Source organism: Lineus longissimus, chromosome 7 (genome assembly GCF_910592395.1).
Source record: "Lineus longissimus chromosome 7, tnLinLong1.2, whole genome shotgun sequence".
In the NCBI taxonomy this organism is placed as follows: domain Eukaryota; kingdom Metazoa; phylum Nemertea; class Pilidiophora; order Heteronemertea; family Lineidae; genus Lineus; species Lineus longissimus.
Genome location: NC_088314.1, coordinates 8,838,510 through 8,854,640, shown reverse-complemented (window position 1 = coordinate 8,854,640; position 16,131 = coordinate 8,838,510). Strand labels below are relative to the sequence as shown.

General features: G+C 41.7%; 1 protein-coding gene across 1 annotated transcript; it reads left to right on the top strand.

Moving 5' to 3' along the window:
- The first annotated feature begins 467 nt into the window (after positions 1 to 467).
- On the top strand, positions 468 to 2,228 carry LOC135491561 (galactose-3-O-sulfotransferase 2-like). Its single transcript, XM_064777535.1, has 2 exons — positions 468 to 927; positions 1,149 to 2,228. The coding sequence occupies exons 1-2, from the start codon at positions 652 to 654 to the stop codon at positions 1,800 to 1,802; spliced, it is 930 nt and encodes a 309-aa protein (XP_064633605.1). The 5' UTR covers positions 468 to 651; the 3' UTR covers positions 1,803 to 2,228.
- The last annotated feature ends 13,903 nt before the right edge of the window (positions 2,229 to 16,131 follow it).

Here is a 16,131-nt window from a genome sequence, read left to right as displayed (position 1 = left end):
TGCACCAAGTTCACGTCACAAAGAATTGGCCGTCCAATTCTTTGAGTCATTTATGACATTCATGAGTTCACGCACGAAATGACATGAATCGGCCAAAAATAAAAATGACTACAAAATTAGGCCTCATGTGACATGGTATATTGAAAATACCTGGGGAATTCTTCAGGTCATGAATGACCCGTGAAGCGTCACACATGAGGCGTGAAAACGTGAGGTCTATGTGACAGTTGCCTTAGCGAAAGAGTTGTGCAACTATTGTTGTGGGATATTCCTGATTATGTGTTCACCTAATTCATCATATTGAGAGCATTTTTACTATTACTTTGCCCCCTAAATGTTGTCAGGGTGATAGTTTTTGGGATTCTTTTGGTACACGGCCTACACGTGTTCATGTCTTCTCATGCGTTGTCATATCTTATTACGTTCCTTCTATTTCTACGCTGCAGTCGACTCGAAGAGGGAGAAACAAATTGGAGAACTGGAGACAGGTTACTCGAGCTTATCAGGCAGTACAGCATCAGCAGGCCCCTCCCTGTCCGGTCTCGGACGTGCCGTCCAAAGAAGCACTTCGTCTTCGTCAAAGTTCACAAATGCTCGTCAAGCACAGTAGCAAGCGTCCTAAGAAAATATGCCCTGGAAAACAACTTAACGATGGCACTGCCCGCCTCGAAATCACGGTCAGATATTGGGTGGCCTGCTGTGGTTCTGCCAAAGCACATCTACCGCTACGAAGACCTGAATGAGGGCGGCGTACCTCTTGAAACCTCTTTCTTCCACCAACGCTTTAACCTCACGACTTGGAGAAACGTAATGCCACGAGACACAATATATTTAGCAGTGATGAGGGAACCCCTTTACCAGCTCCGATCACTTATTGAATTCGTACCTCGTCTGAGGAATCATATCAAGGGATCCACTGAGGAAAAGGTATGACCTATAGAATACTATCAGGTTCTAATGCTTACGGCCTTTTTCTGTTCTGCTGAGAAATGAAAAATAACTTTTGAGCTGCTGAAAAGCCTCTGAGGGTTTAAGTACCATTCTTCGCCAAAAAATCACGGGGAGGGTCGGTTTTTAAAAACCCTATCTCTATAGGTGCCTGCTTCTTCGGATGGGTCTGATGTAATAAATGTATCTTCTTTTTTCAGATATATAATTTCTTTGCCGATCCAAAGGCCCACCACAGGCGAGATCCGCCCGTATTTTCATGGACAAAGAGTTCTGTATATTCATGGACAAAGAGTTTCATGGCCTACACCCTCGGTTTTCCCCAAAACGCACCAATGGAAGTCGCCGAAAGCCACCTCCACGATATTGATGGCGTTTTTGACCTGGTCCTTTTGACGGAATACTTGTTCGAGTCAATGGTGCTGCTTCGGCGACGGATGTGCTGGGCGATGCGTGATGTTGTGTTCATACGCCTGAACAGCAGGTTTACAGAAACAATACAATATCCCGAGGAATTACATAACAAATCTCGGGCTTGGAACAAAGTTGACCATTTATATTATGACCACTTTAAACAAAGACTTTTACGAGAGATTTCGTATGAGGAACATTTTCAAGAAGAATTGCAACGTTTTAAAGAAGTGAATGATATCATCAACATATTTTGCAGTGAAGTTACGAGGACTAGGTTCATGGACGACACTGTTGTGCCGAAGTCTGACTGGAATGAAGAATTCAGATTTACAAGACGCGATTGTGACACTTTGGCAACGGGGAATGCAAAAGTAGTCAGCAAGCTTAAGAAACAATTAGATGGTATCATTGATGGGGACATGGCTCGGTTAGTGAGCTGATCCTTGGATCTGCTTCTGACCAGCTAGAGAGTCATTGAAAAGACTGTTTTGGTGTTCGTTGGCGGGTAATTACCGCGATGTCCACAGCATTTTGTGGGGTACGGGGTACAGGGGAAATCTGTTGATGACATCTTTAGATAGTTGTCTGATATACATCTATTAGGCGTCTGATATACATCTATTAGGCGTCTGATATACATCTATTAGGCATCTGATATACATCTATTAGGCGTCTGATATACATCTATTAGGTGTCTGATACACATCTATTAGGCGTCTGTTTGACATCAACCAATTGATTTCTAATAGACATCAACCTGTTGGTGTGTACTATTTTGTCTAATAGTGATGTCTATTTTTATGGTTGTTGTCTATTGGATGTCAACCAGTTGATATCTGTCGGACATCTCGTTGGATAGATGTCTAATTGACACCCACTTGTGATACCAAGAATTATAAAGACTAGTCTTTATAAATTCTTGCTAATACACATACATGTACACTGAAAAATTATGTAAAAGTGAGGTTCGCTAGTTTTGGTTTTCTGTTGAATAAGTTTCATCGTTTTGTAGATCAACCCTGGCGCAAAAAACACTTCATGAAATCGGTTATCGAACATTATTTCTGTTCCCTTGTCGATTGTTTAACAATGCGAAGGTTTTAACTTCTTGCCTTTGGGGTTAATCGATGATGTTGTAAACACGCTGCTTGGATCCGGTGCTTGGATACTAAACACATTGTATATATTATTCAATTAGGTATTTCCATACACTGTTTACAATTACAAACATGCAGAAATAGAGATGGGTACTTTGCGAAGTGCAAGACCTCCGGCATTACACGGTGTGTAATACTGGCTTTTGTCGCACACGTACAGTATTGTCAAAGGTGTATAAATGTAATGCATTTTGATATTTCAAGGGTGCATGTAATGTATTAACTGAATGACTCGTTTCCATGCATTTTTTTCCAATGTTGCACAGTCCACACGTTTAAAACATATTGCACCTCTCATTCAAACTTATTTACCTATTCATGATAAATTTATAATGATATATGTATACATATCTAATTTGTTGAATTTCTTCTGTTTACCCGGGGTTTAACCTCGGGGTGTGAGGTGAGGTAGCCGATTCCGCCAATGAACGTCTTTGATAAACAAAACTTGTCCTTCTGTTAATGACTTCCAACCCCATGTTCAAGTCAATGACGGGAACGAATTTCATAGAGCTGCAATCAAAAGTTAAGATTAATCATGGTTTGGGTTCATCCCGAAGCCTTTGCTTTGCCTTTCGTGGGTCAATCGAAGTTTAACTCATTTGCGGCCATTTGGTATCGTAGCTCTCTTCTTGCTAGTGAAAGAGAAATGCCATATATCTTAAAGGGACACTATAGGAAGCTGCTAGGTAGGCAAGATGAATTTACACAATGTTACCAATAAGGGTCTCTCCCATCTCAGTATCTCAGTATGTCAAAATCATTTGAATATATCTAGTGCTGAATCTAACATGACCTAGTGCCGTTACTGTGGATATTAATCACCCGAAGATGGCCAATTTTACCTCGCTGCTCCTGCCTATAGTCCCCCTTTAACACATCTCAGCTCATATAGAAAGAAGGAGATAAAACCATGTCTGCCGGAAATATTGTTTACCATCAGACCTCAAAGAGCTGAATTTCCCTTTTTATTTCAACTTGACGCAAAACAACGTCATCTTCCCATAAAAGCACTGCCTATATATGCCGCGTAGATTTCCCACTCATTCTTTGATTTGTGGCACTGGGAGATCATTTCCGTCGATATACATAACCGAATATGGCAACAGACCCCAAGGCTGCTGATGCCGGTTGCCTTGGCAACCGTCTTACGCAAACGAACGCTAAAGATAACTGCGAATCGTCATTGGTGCTTTTGGCATAGCATTACGATGGCTTCAAACATCAGAAGATGTACTTAACTTTTCACCCGCGGCACATGAAATGTACAGTTTAACTGGTCAATCAAAAGATGACACCAAAATGTAGTACAGCTGCTATCGGAAGCGGAAGTATTGACGTAAAATATAACGTAACTGAACCTCGCTACTCCGATAAGTCGGTTTACAACGTACACTTTTAGCCCGGACACTAAATCCAAATACAAAACCCGTCATTTTAATTTAGAAACCTCTATATTATTAGGCACACTCTTGGTAATGTCTAATTGTTCCTTGTAGCGGGGTTCACAGCATCATTCATGGACTGTCGTAGACGGAAGGAGATGGCGGTCGATATTTTCATTGATGACATGACGTCACGATTAGGGCAAGATGCGTAAAGGCCTCTTTTTATATAAAGAGAGTACTCCAAGAAAAACCTTCAGATTTTTTGCCGAAGAAGGGTTCATAGACAGAAAAATACCAATCCGGTCGCCAGGTGAATTAACCGCATCGGGACCAACGACACGTTGTCTTGGTCAAAATTATGGGTCCATCTCATCTGGTCGTAAAAGTTTTAGTTAACCACTTAACTGGGAGACTATAGGCTGAGACCGGGCGGGCCCGATAAATGTTCACAAAATGGCCGACAGGAGTCTATTGTCTCTCAAAGTTCATCATCAATAATCACGCTTTTTCGACATATATTTTGATCACTGAGTCAACCAGACGCTTTTCCCTGCATTTTTACCACGTGCAAACCGCCAATTAGACCTTCTGGCCCTTGCCAAAAGTCTTGCTGAGACGACTTGCCTGGCAGTTGTGGGCCAAGATTAAAACTGCCTTTTTGGCTAAGTTTCTTTTGTTTACAAATAAAGCTTTTTTCTTTTACCAAAACAAATCTTTAATATGGAGGCCGCACAGCAACCGGATTCTGAGACAGACCTATAGGCACTTGCCTGGACAGAAACATAAAAATAATTGAGACTATTTAGGTCAATTGACTGTCGCGTAGGCCTAGTAATTGATACTTTGAACCCCAGGTCCAACATAATAATAATAGTAGGGCAACTTGCCAAGTAATTCATCAGAAAATGTACCATAGTTTGGTGTATTTTGGCGTAAGCAACGGGGAAATTGATTTGTACTGTACGTGATATGAATTCCTGACAATTGGTGTATTGTAGTCTGATCTGCTGTTGATTCGTAGTAAGCCTACAGACCAATCCATATGCTGAATTGTGACGGGGAAAATATCTTGTCAGCTTCCTTTCAACTGACATCTCGTCATTTTCGAATTATTACGTCGTCATCAACGTCAAGTCCACATCGACCTATTATTTTAATCAGCAACCCAATACAAGTAGGAAGATCTAAAATGTTTGCTTTAGTTTAACGGGGGGGGGGGGGGGGGGGCAACTTCCGCCCCGGCCAGAAGTCTGCGAAAAATGTGCTTCCATGCAGATTTTGGGGTCTGTTCTGACGATAAGTGGTGTTCTGCCCCCTTTCCCAGAGGGGCCTACTGCCCCCCTCCCCCCGGACCAAATCGTTAAATACTGGATATAATAATAGATCTAATAAAAAAGCTCTTGCAAGCGTCAGGCAGCACCCGAGCAAGAAAAGAAGTTGGTATGTCAGTGGGTCACTTATTACGTTATGAAAAACAATGGTATTGTCCTATTGTTTCTAGGCCAAGCATTTATCTTTTCCTTAAGGTCAAAATGATTTTGCCGTCAAAATAAGCTTGCCTCTTTTTATCATACAATCATGTATGTCGGTCGGTGATATCTAATAAGTCAAGCAGATGTGTGATGTAACCCTCCGGTTATAATACAACAACGAAATATCGGTATTATGTACCATAATAGGCCTACACTCACACAGTCCAAAATCCCCAGGCCTTCTTGCGATCTCGGGCGACGGGCAAAGCCTGGCCTAGGCCGGATGCGTGCCTGGCGGACCGCAACAGGACACTGAGCTATGATGTACACTCCCGTTTCAGTCGTTTATTGGTGCATTGAAGATGTTCAATAAAGCGACGGGTGTGTCTGTGTGTGAATCATTCATGCGTCATGCATATATTCATGCACTTTTAAATATGCACATTTGGATAGACAAGTTGGGAGATGCTCACGAAGCACAGATCCAGGCATACAACTTAGACTTAGACAGTGTTGAAATATCTAGGGTGTACATGTATATATACCAGAAAAAAAACAACCCGCAAGCTACTGCTCATGATATACATATATATTTGCACAAAGCGTCTGCACAGACTGAGGCCTAGGAATGATAATGTAGATCAGACAGAAACCTGAGACCACGCATGTTCTTTAACCCTTTCGCTGCTAAAGCCCCTCGGTACTATCACACGAATTATTTTCATTTTCACAAAAATAATCATCCCGTTGCATTGCAGGGAAGATATAAATGCTCCGCATGCATTGAAAACGACAGGCTTAATTGCTTGCATCATTTTTCGCATTCTCCATTTTTTCACAAGGAAATTTTTCGGGGGAGGGTTCAAAATTTCAAATTGTTAACGAATGTCTTTAAGGAGAGAAGTACGTTTAGAAATACTACGAATAATCATCGATAGTCTACGAATAGTCTACGAATAGTCATCGATTACAACAATAGAGGCACATTGTAGGAAGCCTAAATTGGTCGATTCCACTTCAGCGAAATTTTTCAAAAGGAGCGAACTCTACTACGCACTAACCCGTTTACTCGCAAATCTAGGACATACAAGCCGTTTTTTCCTTTTTGATAATAGGGTCATATCAAGAACGACAAACATGACCGAGAAGTGTCCAGTCATGCGCCGAGACAGAATAACAATGTTTTTCAATATCAATATCGGTACGTGTACCGCTATCGGGCCAACTGGTTTAATTTTTGTGTTCCAAATCAAATGGAGGCCACGAAAATCTCTACATTCGATCGCCATCCTGAGATCAGGCTTTTTTTACTCCTACGTCAAAAATATCGACAGGCACCGGAGTGTAATGAAAACCACTGGTTATGTCAGGATGATCCGATCGCAGGTCGCCCAATTCATTGATTTTTGTTGGAGGTCAATGCGATGAGCACCGCACACAAGTAGCGATTTTTGTCTCATGATCGCATGTCGCTGTGAAAATAAACCGCTCGGCTCGTTTGCGGGGAGTTATGGCATGATCCCAAGAATAAGACAGGAGGCCCAAATGTGTATAAAATGTAGTGTGGTAGATAACATCAGAATCTTTCGGGGGGGGGGGACTCTGATAACTATGCCTTTAATCTTAGACTCTTAGTTGAGACTTTATCCCTGACAAATAACCAAGTAAAGCGACTAGCGTTGCCTATGATCTACATGTAGGTCAATTTTTAACTGCGTGATCGAAAGATCCGGTTTATCAACTGGAATACCAGATTATATACTGTCGTGACACAGTGGTCAACAACTGGAAAATATCAATAGAACAATTAAGTTTTAAAATCTTGAATGGACGATTGTTTGTTTGAATGCCACAACCTGCACCGCACCCGTGAATTTCGAAATTGCTGATTAGTATTGTATTCGAAATGCTTAAATGTTTATGCATCGTGTATTCACGGCAGAATTTCTGAATTTAGTTTGAGAATGAGAGACAGATATTGAAAAAAGCTGTCGCACGGCGCGGCACACGAAAGGGCTGTAGATGAACTAGGGCCACTTAGCACTTTAGCCCTTGGACTCCCTAGAAACGCCCTGGTCGAGGGTTCCTGCCTACTACAGATGTTACCTTCCAGGATAAACAGTCACATTATCCGATACATTTCAACCCGAAATCTTAATATTAATATGTGAAATCATTTTAGGTCCGTTGTTCTTCTCAATTGGCTCCGCTTCCTCGTCCTGGCGCGACAGACTGCTTAAAATGCTCAGATTGCGACTTGTGACTGACTTTTTTCCTGCATGGACCGAGGGCCACACGGTCGCAATGATGCGCCATTTCCGTGCAAGTTTCATGGAAGCTGCATGGATTCAATTTCGTTATTTGTGGGTCGTGTAACTCTCAGCAAATAATAAGCACAGAGCTACCAAGGCGACCAGGCAAAGAATGACCATTACGTCGAATTTGTTTGAAAATTTCTCCGATTCTCCACACAGATATAAAAGATGATTGACTTTCGTGTATAGCACAGATCTTCGTAGATCTTCCAAGTACTTCGTCATTCGTAGGGGTTGCGAAACCTGCCTAATATTGTCGCACATCAGCTGCATGTAATGAATTACGGTGTGACCGCCAATCACTACTGGCTCCACGAAGCGACATTTTGTTAAACTATAACTCGGCCAATATTCAGGAATTAACGTTATCCAAAACTAATGTTTGCTCATGAGATCCACCTGGGTATCTTCTCTGGAAATGTCGAACCAGCGCAAATGCACTTTTTTTTAACTTGTAGACTATTATCAATCTCCAGACTTTCGCAGATTTCACTAATAACCTAGACTTGCACAAATAAAAATAGCAAAAAAATATTTTGATTTGAATAACGGAAGGACCTTTACAACCCGCCAGCTGAAACAAATTCACGATTTTATTTTTGAAATTTTCGCGAATTGGCGCAAAAATAAAGAGGCGGGGAAATGTTGGCGGTGTACAATTCATGTACAGTCGAACATCTCTATTAAGGACACCATCGGGACTGACAAGTGCTGTCTTAAATAGAGAGGTGTCATGATTAGAGAGGTCAAATTGAATGGAAAAAACCTCTTTGGGACCCTAACTAGCGTTCTTCATAGGAAGGTTATCCTTAATAGAGAGGTGTCCGCTAAAGGAGGTTCCACTGTACTTGTAATGTACATGAGTCAGAGGGTAAACCTTGCAAGTAGCAGTAGCCAAGGTGCGGACTGATTCATCCAAATCTATTGACTTCGTGCCAACACAATCAGTTATTCTGATGAGGTTGAAAGGGGATCAATCGTTTCGTACCACCAGAATCTTTCAATATTGAAATACTCTGATACTTATTAACCATCTGGGAGACGAATTTGGGTGGCTTCTTATGGAAACCAATGGGTTAATCTGTTTTGACGATACATGTATTTTTAGTCGCCTCCGTTGTCGTTTCCCCTCCGGCCGTGGTGCGCCCTCATTTACAATGCACCCGGTAGACAGGCCGGAGACAAGGATTTCGCAGGGGTTTCGCCAAACTGATCCTAAGAGTTGTGTCCGTCGATAAATATATAAGTTTCATGTAACTGGCAGCCATTTTAGATTTTTGGCGGCCATATTAGATTTCAGGTCTATATAGCTGTTGCATTGAAAGAAGTGTTGGTGTCTTTAATCAAAACTTTGGCATGATCTATGTGACCATCTCCGGTAACATTGCGTGGTCGTTGTCAGGTGAATATCTTATACTGAAATGGCGTGTCATTCGAAATTGTCACGAAGTCATTACTGAGGATTATTGTATGAAATATCTTTCATGCGTTCTGTTGTAATATCCGGGGTTTGACTGGATTTCATGACTTCTATTTCAGAAAGCGTGACTTGAAACAGGGCTGTTCTGAAATGAGTAACTGTAAGCCATTTTTCTTCTCGTGAAAACTCGTAACTGCGCAGTTCCAAGGTAAAACGATGCAAGACGCTGTGAAGTACGTTTTGGTGTGAAAAACGTGGGAGTGTGTTAAACGGATCAACGACCTGCTATTAAGAAAGTGAGCATGATGTGCAATTAGATTTCAAAATGACGGCAAAATTGAGATAAATTCAATAGTAATGCCATCCATCAACAGAATCGAAAAAACATCGCATTACAAAGATGTAAAATGATGCCTACTAATGGTTGATATTAGCAGATTTCGAGTTGAGTCATGCACTCCAGTTGACACACTGTATAATCTCTTATATGAAGTTTTTGCTGAAGAAATTATCATACGAGTGCGGTCTATTGCGATTTTTTGGTTGTCAGTCATGATGACGAGATATGACAGGGCCGGAGATAAACTGTAAACATCGGTGGCGCTTTGGGATGAGATGTGTTGGCAATTTTGCCTCTGCCATGGCGATTATCTATGCCAGTCTTCTATTTACCACTTAGGGAAATTGACCGCCAGATATACGCATGATGCAGGGTGGACGGGTGGTTGCAACCACCCAACCACTTACAATCATCCTGATGACGGAAGTAATCTGCCCCCCCCCCACACACCCTTGGTGCCACCTAAAAAGTTTTTTTATGCAGACTGCGCACGAAAAATAACAAAAGTATTGTTTTGGCTCTCCTCAGAAAGCCTTCAGCCCTTCCCTTGCACAGTCAAAATGCTTTTTGACTAGGGAATTGGTCAAGAGAAAAATGTCAGTCAAATGACCAATTGCCAACTTGACTTATCAGGTTGGTCAACTGACCAATTCGCTTGGTCAAGAACATGACTATCCAGGTTGGTCACCTGACCATGCGGTTTGGTCAACTTTGGTAACATCACCAGCGGGCTTGGGGTACATGAGTTGCTAATGGCTAAGATTTATCATTATTCACTAATTATAAAAAGCAGTTGACTACAAAGTTTATCAACTGACTTACGTTTTGTCACCAGCAGTTGGCAACGTGAAACAACTTTAAATTGGTCACTTTACCGATTTACAAAGAATATTATTTGCATGATACTGAACAACCTTTGGGAACGTGGCACTATTTCGAAAGCATCATGAGCTGTTCGTAAGTAGATTGCTAGTGAATCAGTGGTAGGCTATTCCCGGGGAAGCGTTACTTATATTACCATTCTTGTGGCCAGGGAATGAATGATTGCTCTCGATGGCTGATGCTGACGGTAGCTCACGGGAAGCGAATGACTAACAGGATACTGGTGACTCACAAGAAAATAATAATAACAACAACCGCTCGCTCTTCCAGGGTTGCAGCCGGAGGTTGCAGTGGCGAGGCATACGTGATGTGGTGGGGGAGTTGATAAATTGATATTTAAACATGGCTGGTCGGTTTTCTTTAAACTTAAACTCTTACACCAGACACTGGTGACTAGAGAATGGTTTGTCTTTAGAGCAGGTACGATCAGTCGAGGGGTGACGTGTTGACTGGATTCTGTGGAAAAACTGAAGTAAGAAGGTGCTAATACATCATTTTACGATGTTCCTTGTGCCATTTCTACAGAGTGACCCAGGGTCTTTTTGAGGCAGCCATGCTCACAGCCAGTGCCAATAAGCGATATTCCTTCAAAAAGCACGACTGTCAAAACTTCACCTTTGGTCAAGTTAAGTTTCGTAGCGGCATCTCTAAAGCCCTTGCTTTTATAAAGCTTTATCACGGATGTAGTAAAGTACTATACATCCGTGGCGTTTTCGAATTGACGGAATGAATGGTGTAAGGTGGAACATGATAATATCATGCTTAATCATCGCCAGCAGCTTTCCAGTTTGAGGGAGTATATAGCGGGATGTGATACCGGACTGGCGCTAATGATAATATTAAGTTACTGTTTATGGGACAGCTCTGGCTGCATTTATCATGCGAACATTACAAGAATTGTATATACTGGTATCAACACTTTGCGCAAACTTACGGATGTATATCTCTGACGCCCTCTTCACATAAACCATGTCATATCTCTTAGATCTCCCTTTACGTGAACTGGACCTGTTTTCGGCATGATTCCATCATATTCCGATCCTCTTGATAGCTGCCTACTTCTGGCGTTTAGCAGCAGCATCAAGGTTCTCATGTCGAGTTGATCCGCCAACATCTCCCAGACATGAAAGCTGAGCTGACTCATATTGCTGCAGAATACAATAGATAGATAAAAATGGAACACATCGCCAACGTCGAGGCGAACGATAAGCAGCTTTGTGTGAAAAATGCTCCGTTTGACGGGTGGAAATGAGAAAAATGCTACTTTATTATGGTATTTCTGTCACTTAGTGTAATTATGCCAGAGTTGAGGAGATAAAGAATGTATATACGCCTTGTCTTGTCGCACGCATGAGATGATGGATAGGATTTGCGCAGTTTCGCAGACGTAAAACGGATCAGACGATTGTGCGTAATTTTTTCCCGAGATTTTTTCGACTCGCACTTCTTTTCAGCCAGGAAACTGCGTATTCAGGATGGGCTTTCACTGCTGTTTTTTCTCCCTGGGGATGCACAATGATTGTAGTATTGTAAAACGACAGGGACGTCAAAAGGTGCGCACAGCATAGCCTGGACGGCTAGGTATACCCAGGCACCACAAATCCATCCCGGCTTTTGATACCCATATTGGACATGACATACAACCTACGACAATTGCAGGCGAATCCCTGGGAAGCCATTGCTTGAAATCATTCCAGGGATTCGCTATTCGACATGCATTTCGATAAAAAGTATCGTATACCATGTCCTTATAAAAGAAAAAGCCTGTTTTGTACTTGTATAATCTTTTAAAAATGCATTACGTGTATCATGGTGTTCACTGGAGACCTGGGTGTGTGTCATTTTACCGCGACCATCTTTTAATGCAATATCGCTGTGGTGGTATACGTATGATAGTAAACCTAATAAATGTTATACCAGCTTCCGGAGACAGTCATGTGACTGTAATTTGTAATTTGTAATTTGTGACTTTATATCCGGAAGCGATGTCAACATGTATGACTCTATCGAGTGTTATTTTAGCACTTGACAAGTCATGGTCTCCGCCGATTGCATGGACACACTGAAAAATAGGGAACATTCACATGTGTTACACCAGAAGAGAATTGTTTTGAGATCGACTATTCGCTGCTGATTGAAGAGTATTTTAACGCACGGCGTGGGCCCAACCCTTTCTCAATCAGACACGCGACCAAATGAACCCGGCTCGCTTCAATTGTATGGTTTCCAATTTACGTCAATGTCGCATGCCATGTGTGGGCGACGACAGCACAGCCATCAGTCTTTGCTGCGGTAGGTTGTGTTATCTCATCCATTATAGACAGAAAATGTGATCGGAAACACCCACGCACATTTTTCAATCGATATCCCTTCGTACTAATATCACGGGCGTCTTTAACCGTAATATGTCAAAGGTCCCATTTGAGACCGAGTCGAATTGGGGGTGGGAGAGAAGCCCCTAGGATAAAGAACTGACTAAAACACAACAAAGAAAAATCGCCTTCTGTCACCAAATTGACGTACTTTGCTGAATGTCAAAGGTAAACGTACATGTACTATCTCCGAGGAGGTAAGAGTGAGATAGGATGATGCCCAGGGCCAGGCAAGCCAGTCGGTATAGGGAATGTAGGGTAGTTATCTTTACCACGGATACCGTGGGCGCGCATAATAACATAACGGAGTGTTTTTCATCAACAGGAATAATTTTTGCCCAGGAAGACACGGCCCAGTTAGAGGCCAATTTCGTAAGAAAAACTAACATCATGTCAAACTTGTTCCTTTAAGAAACCATTCAATGACCACAGTATCATGTTCTCGATGATGATTAAGGCACTAGCAATGTGATTTTCGATCCACAGCAACATCGACAACGTACATGTACATGTAGCTTGGTTGCGCTAACGACACAACAACATTTCCGAGCGTGCTTTTTTCGGAGTACACGTTTGGATAAAAAGCATTTTAGTTGGTACTTGAAACCAGATTCTGAAGCAAATAGAAGATAACGTGCAAGTAGAAACCTAGCTACCTTGGAGGACGAATTTTAGTACCTAAAGCGGCTGGTAAAACGAAGAAGTACAACTTGTCTATACAGAGGATTAAATAAACACGACCGATTCGCCAAAATTGGCTGTGTAGCCTGAAGATTTCATCAAAATAGTTGGGCCGCGTACAGCAAGAAGGTGCTAGAAGGTTTCGATTTAGCTCAGTATTTTTGCTACTATAATTCCAGTACAGACCCGACTTATCAACCTATAACAGTTTATATCGAATATAAACATTTTTCATTGATTAAAACTGCGTCACCTTGAACGCACGTTGAACCTGGTGGTGGTAAATAGACGAAGTTCAACTGAGTTCTCACGAAACGTATTAAACGATGGCAAGAGTTGATAAAGGCTAGTATTTATAAAATCTTGACAATGACCTAGAAGCATATTGGGCGCAAGCAACCCCTAGGACTCAGCGTTGTGGTTTTCAAAAAGTCTTTTCAAAAATGGCCAACCATGGAGTAGAAAATACGGGGTCAAAATAAACGATTTGAGTTTATATTAGATATTGTCATCGACAAATTAGGGAACATGTACGTGTGGTTTATTGATATGTCTGGTCCGGATGAACTTCAAAAGGAAATGTTGTGTTGACTTTAAAATACTTGAAGTGGTTCCCAGCGCCTGGGTTTCTGCTAAAGGGTTTCAGTGCACGTCGTAATCAGGTCCTGCACTCTTAGAAATATAGGATTTAAGGGTTTTTCGGCCCACACTATCGTAGAGGTTATTCTATAAAATGAAAGCTTATATATGGTTTTTGAGATGCTGAAAAACAAAGTGTTTTTCACCTCGCTGGACGAAGATTACGGACAGGCCAGGTCACGCATATGGCAAGCCAAAGCGGAATTTATTCAAGACCGTGGAATTACTATTCAAGAAGTTAAATATATGTTCAAGACCAAAATATGTTCAATCCTGAATCAAATATTGTCAACCTTGAATCAAATATTGTCAACCTTGAATCAAATATTGTCAACCTTGAACAAAATATATTCAACCTTGAACAAAATATATTCAACCTTGAACAAAATATATTCAAGACTCACGTGACCATATTCAAGACGCACGTGACCACAAAATTGATGACGTAGTTGCTCATGTTTTGATGCTTTACGGACTTTCCCGAACCCGCGTCCGGACTTTCCCGAACCCATGGTACTTGTGTTGCGTTTCGGAGCTCGAATTGTTCGCACGAGGTTTTGACACATGGTTGTACACGTACCTAGCCGCCTACACCTGACATGTACTGTAATCCTACACATCATGACATGGATGCCGAGTGAATGTCAGAGTCGATATATGTTTCACAGACATATCAGGCAAATTACATGTATAGGTTCAAAATGCGCAATGCCTGTCGTGAAACAGAACGCATCGGAAGTACCACAGATTCTACGCTCTACGTCATCAATTTTGTGGTCACGTGCGTCTTGAATATGGTCACGTGAGTCTTGAATATATTTTGTTCAAGGTTGAATATATTTTGTTCAAGGTTGGACATATTTTATTCAAGGTTGAACATATTTTATTCAAGGTTGAAAACATTTGATTCAAGGTTGAACATATTTTAGTCTTGAACATATATTTCCTTCTTGAACTTATATTTAACTTCTTGAATGGTAATTCTAAAGTCTTGAATAAATTCCGCTTTGGCTTGCCATACACGCAATGCACAATCAGGGATCCTCTTGAGATGTCGGAGGGGACGAGACCGGCGCTGGCCCGCCCCACTACAGCGTAGCGGATAGAAGAATATTTTAATTGGCTAGAGGAGAGATGATCAAAAACTCGTGATTGCCGGAGTCGTGTTACAGTCATGGCTCGGCTAGAACATTCGTTTCCCAAGTGGGTGATTTATGCCTCAGCAAATTAACCAAGTGTTATTTCCGTTGTGAAGATAACACTCTCAGAGGAGGTAGGACACGCTTTACAAGCGGAAAGAGACAGCTGGGGTCTTCGCGCCCCACACGCATTTGCCGCCCCTGACGGTTTTAATTCCGCAGCAAACCAAAATACACAGTGATAAAAAAGAAATTTCGTGAACGTTAAAAAATAGTTTGTTTTCCAAATATGTTGATCGCTTCCTGATCATGTGGACCAAAGGATAGTTTTCTAAGAAATCACCGTAATGTGTTGACTGAAGAATATACGGGATGCTTGAGATATTTGATCTTATACTCTACAGAATGGTGCAAAGTTCAACACCAACACGTTGTAAAGGTTTCTTATAGATTCTTTTCTAAAATAAAGTACAAAATTCAGGACTAAAACATTTTGATAGCTGTGGACTCTTGTTCTCTTTTATGAAGGGAGTCATAAAGGTGCCGACTTTGCCCACTCTAAACAGAAGTTGGCAATTTACGTTGGTCCAGGTGTTCGTTTCTGTCTTGGAAATTTGTCAACTGACAAATGCTGCTGTCAACTGACCAACTGGTCAATCAACTTGACCCTTCAGGTTGGTCACCTTGACTTACCAGGTTGGTCAACTGAATTGGCGTGGCCAACTTGACTATGACAGGTAGTCGCCATACCAATCAGATTGGTCAATGTTTATCACATGACCATACAAATGTGATGTCATTCGTTCCAACTGGTCATTGCGCCCAAGGTGAAAGGCACGACCGGCTGGTCACTATTTTCCAGCAAGTTTCTTTCTTTCCGGAGATATTTGCCCAAGTCAGAGGGGAAGAAAACTGCTCCAGCGCAATTAAGTTCCCTAGTAGGCGATCACGACTACAATGAGTA

What these genes read in the sequence shown, in the direction of transcription:
- LOC135491561 (XM_064777535.1), top strand. Translation starts at nt 652, where the DNA reads ATGGCACTGCCCGCCTCGAAATCACGGTCAGATATTGGGTGGCCTGCT. An exon ending in AGGGATCCACTGAGGAAAAG is followed by an intron (nt 928 to 1,148) that starts GTATGACCTATA and finishes TTCTTTTTTCAG; the next exon opens with ATATATAATTTCTTTGCCGA.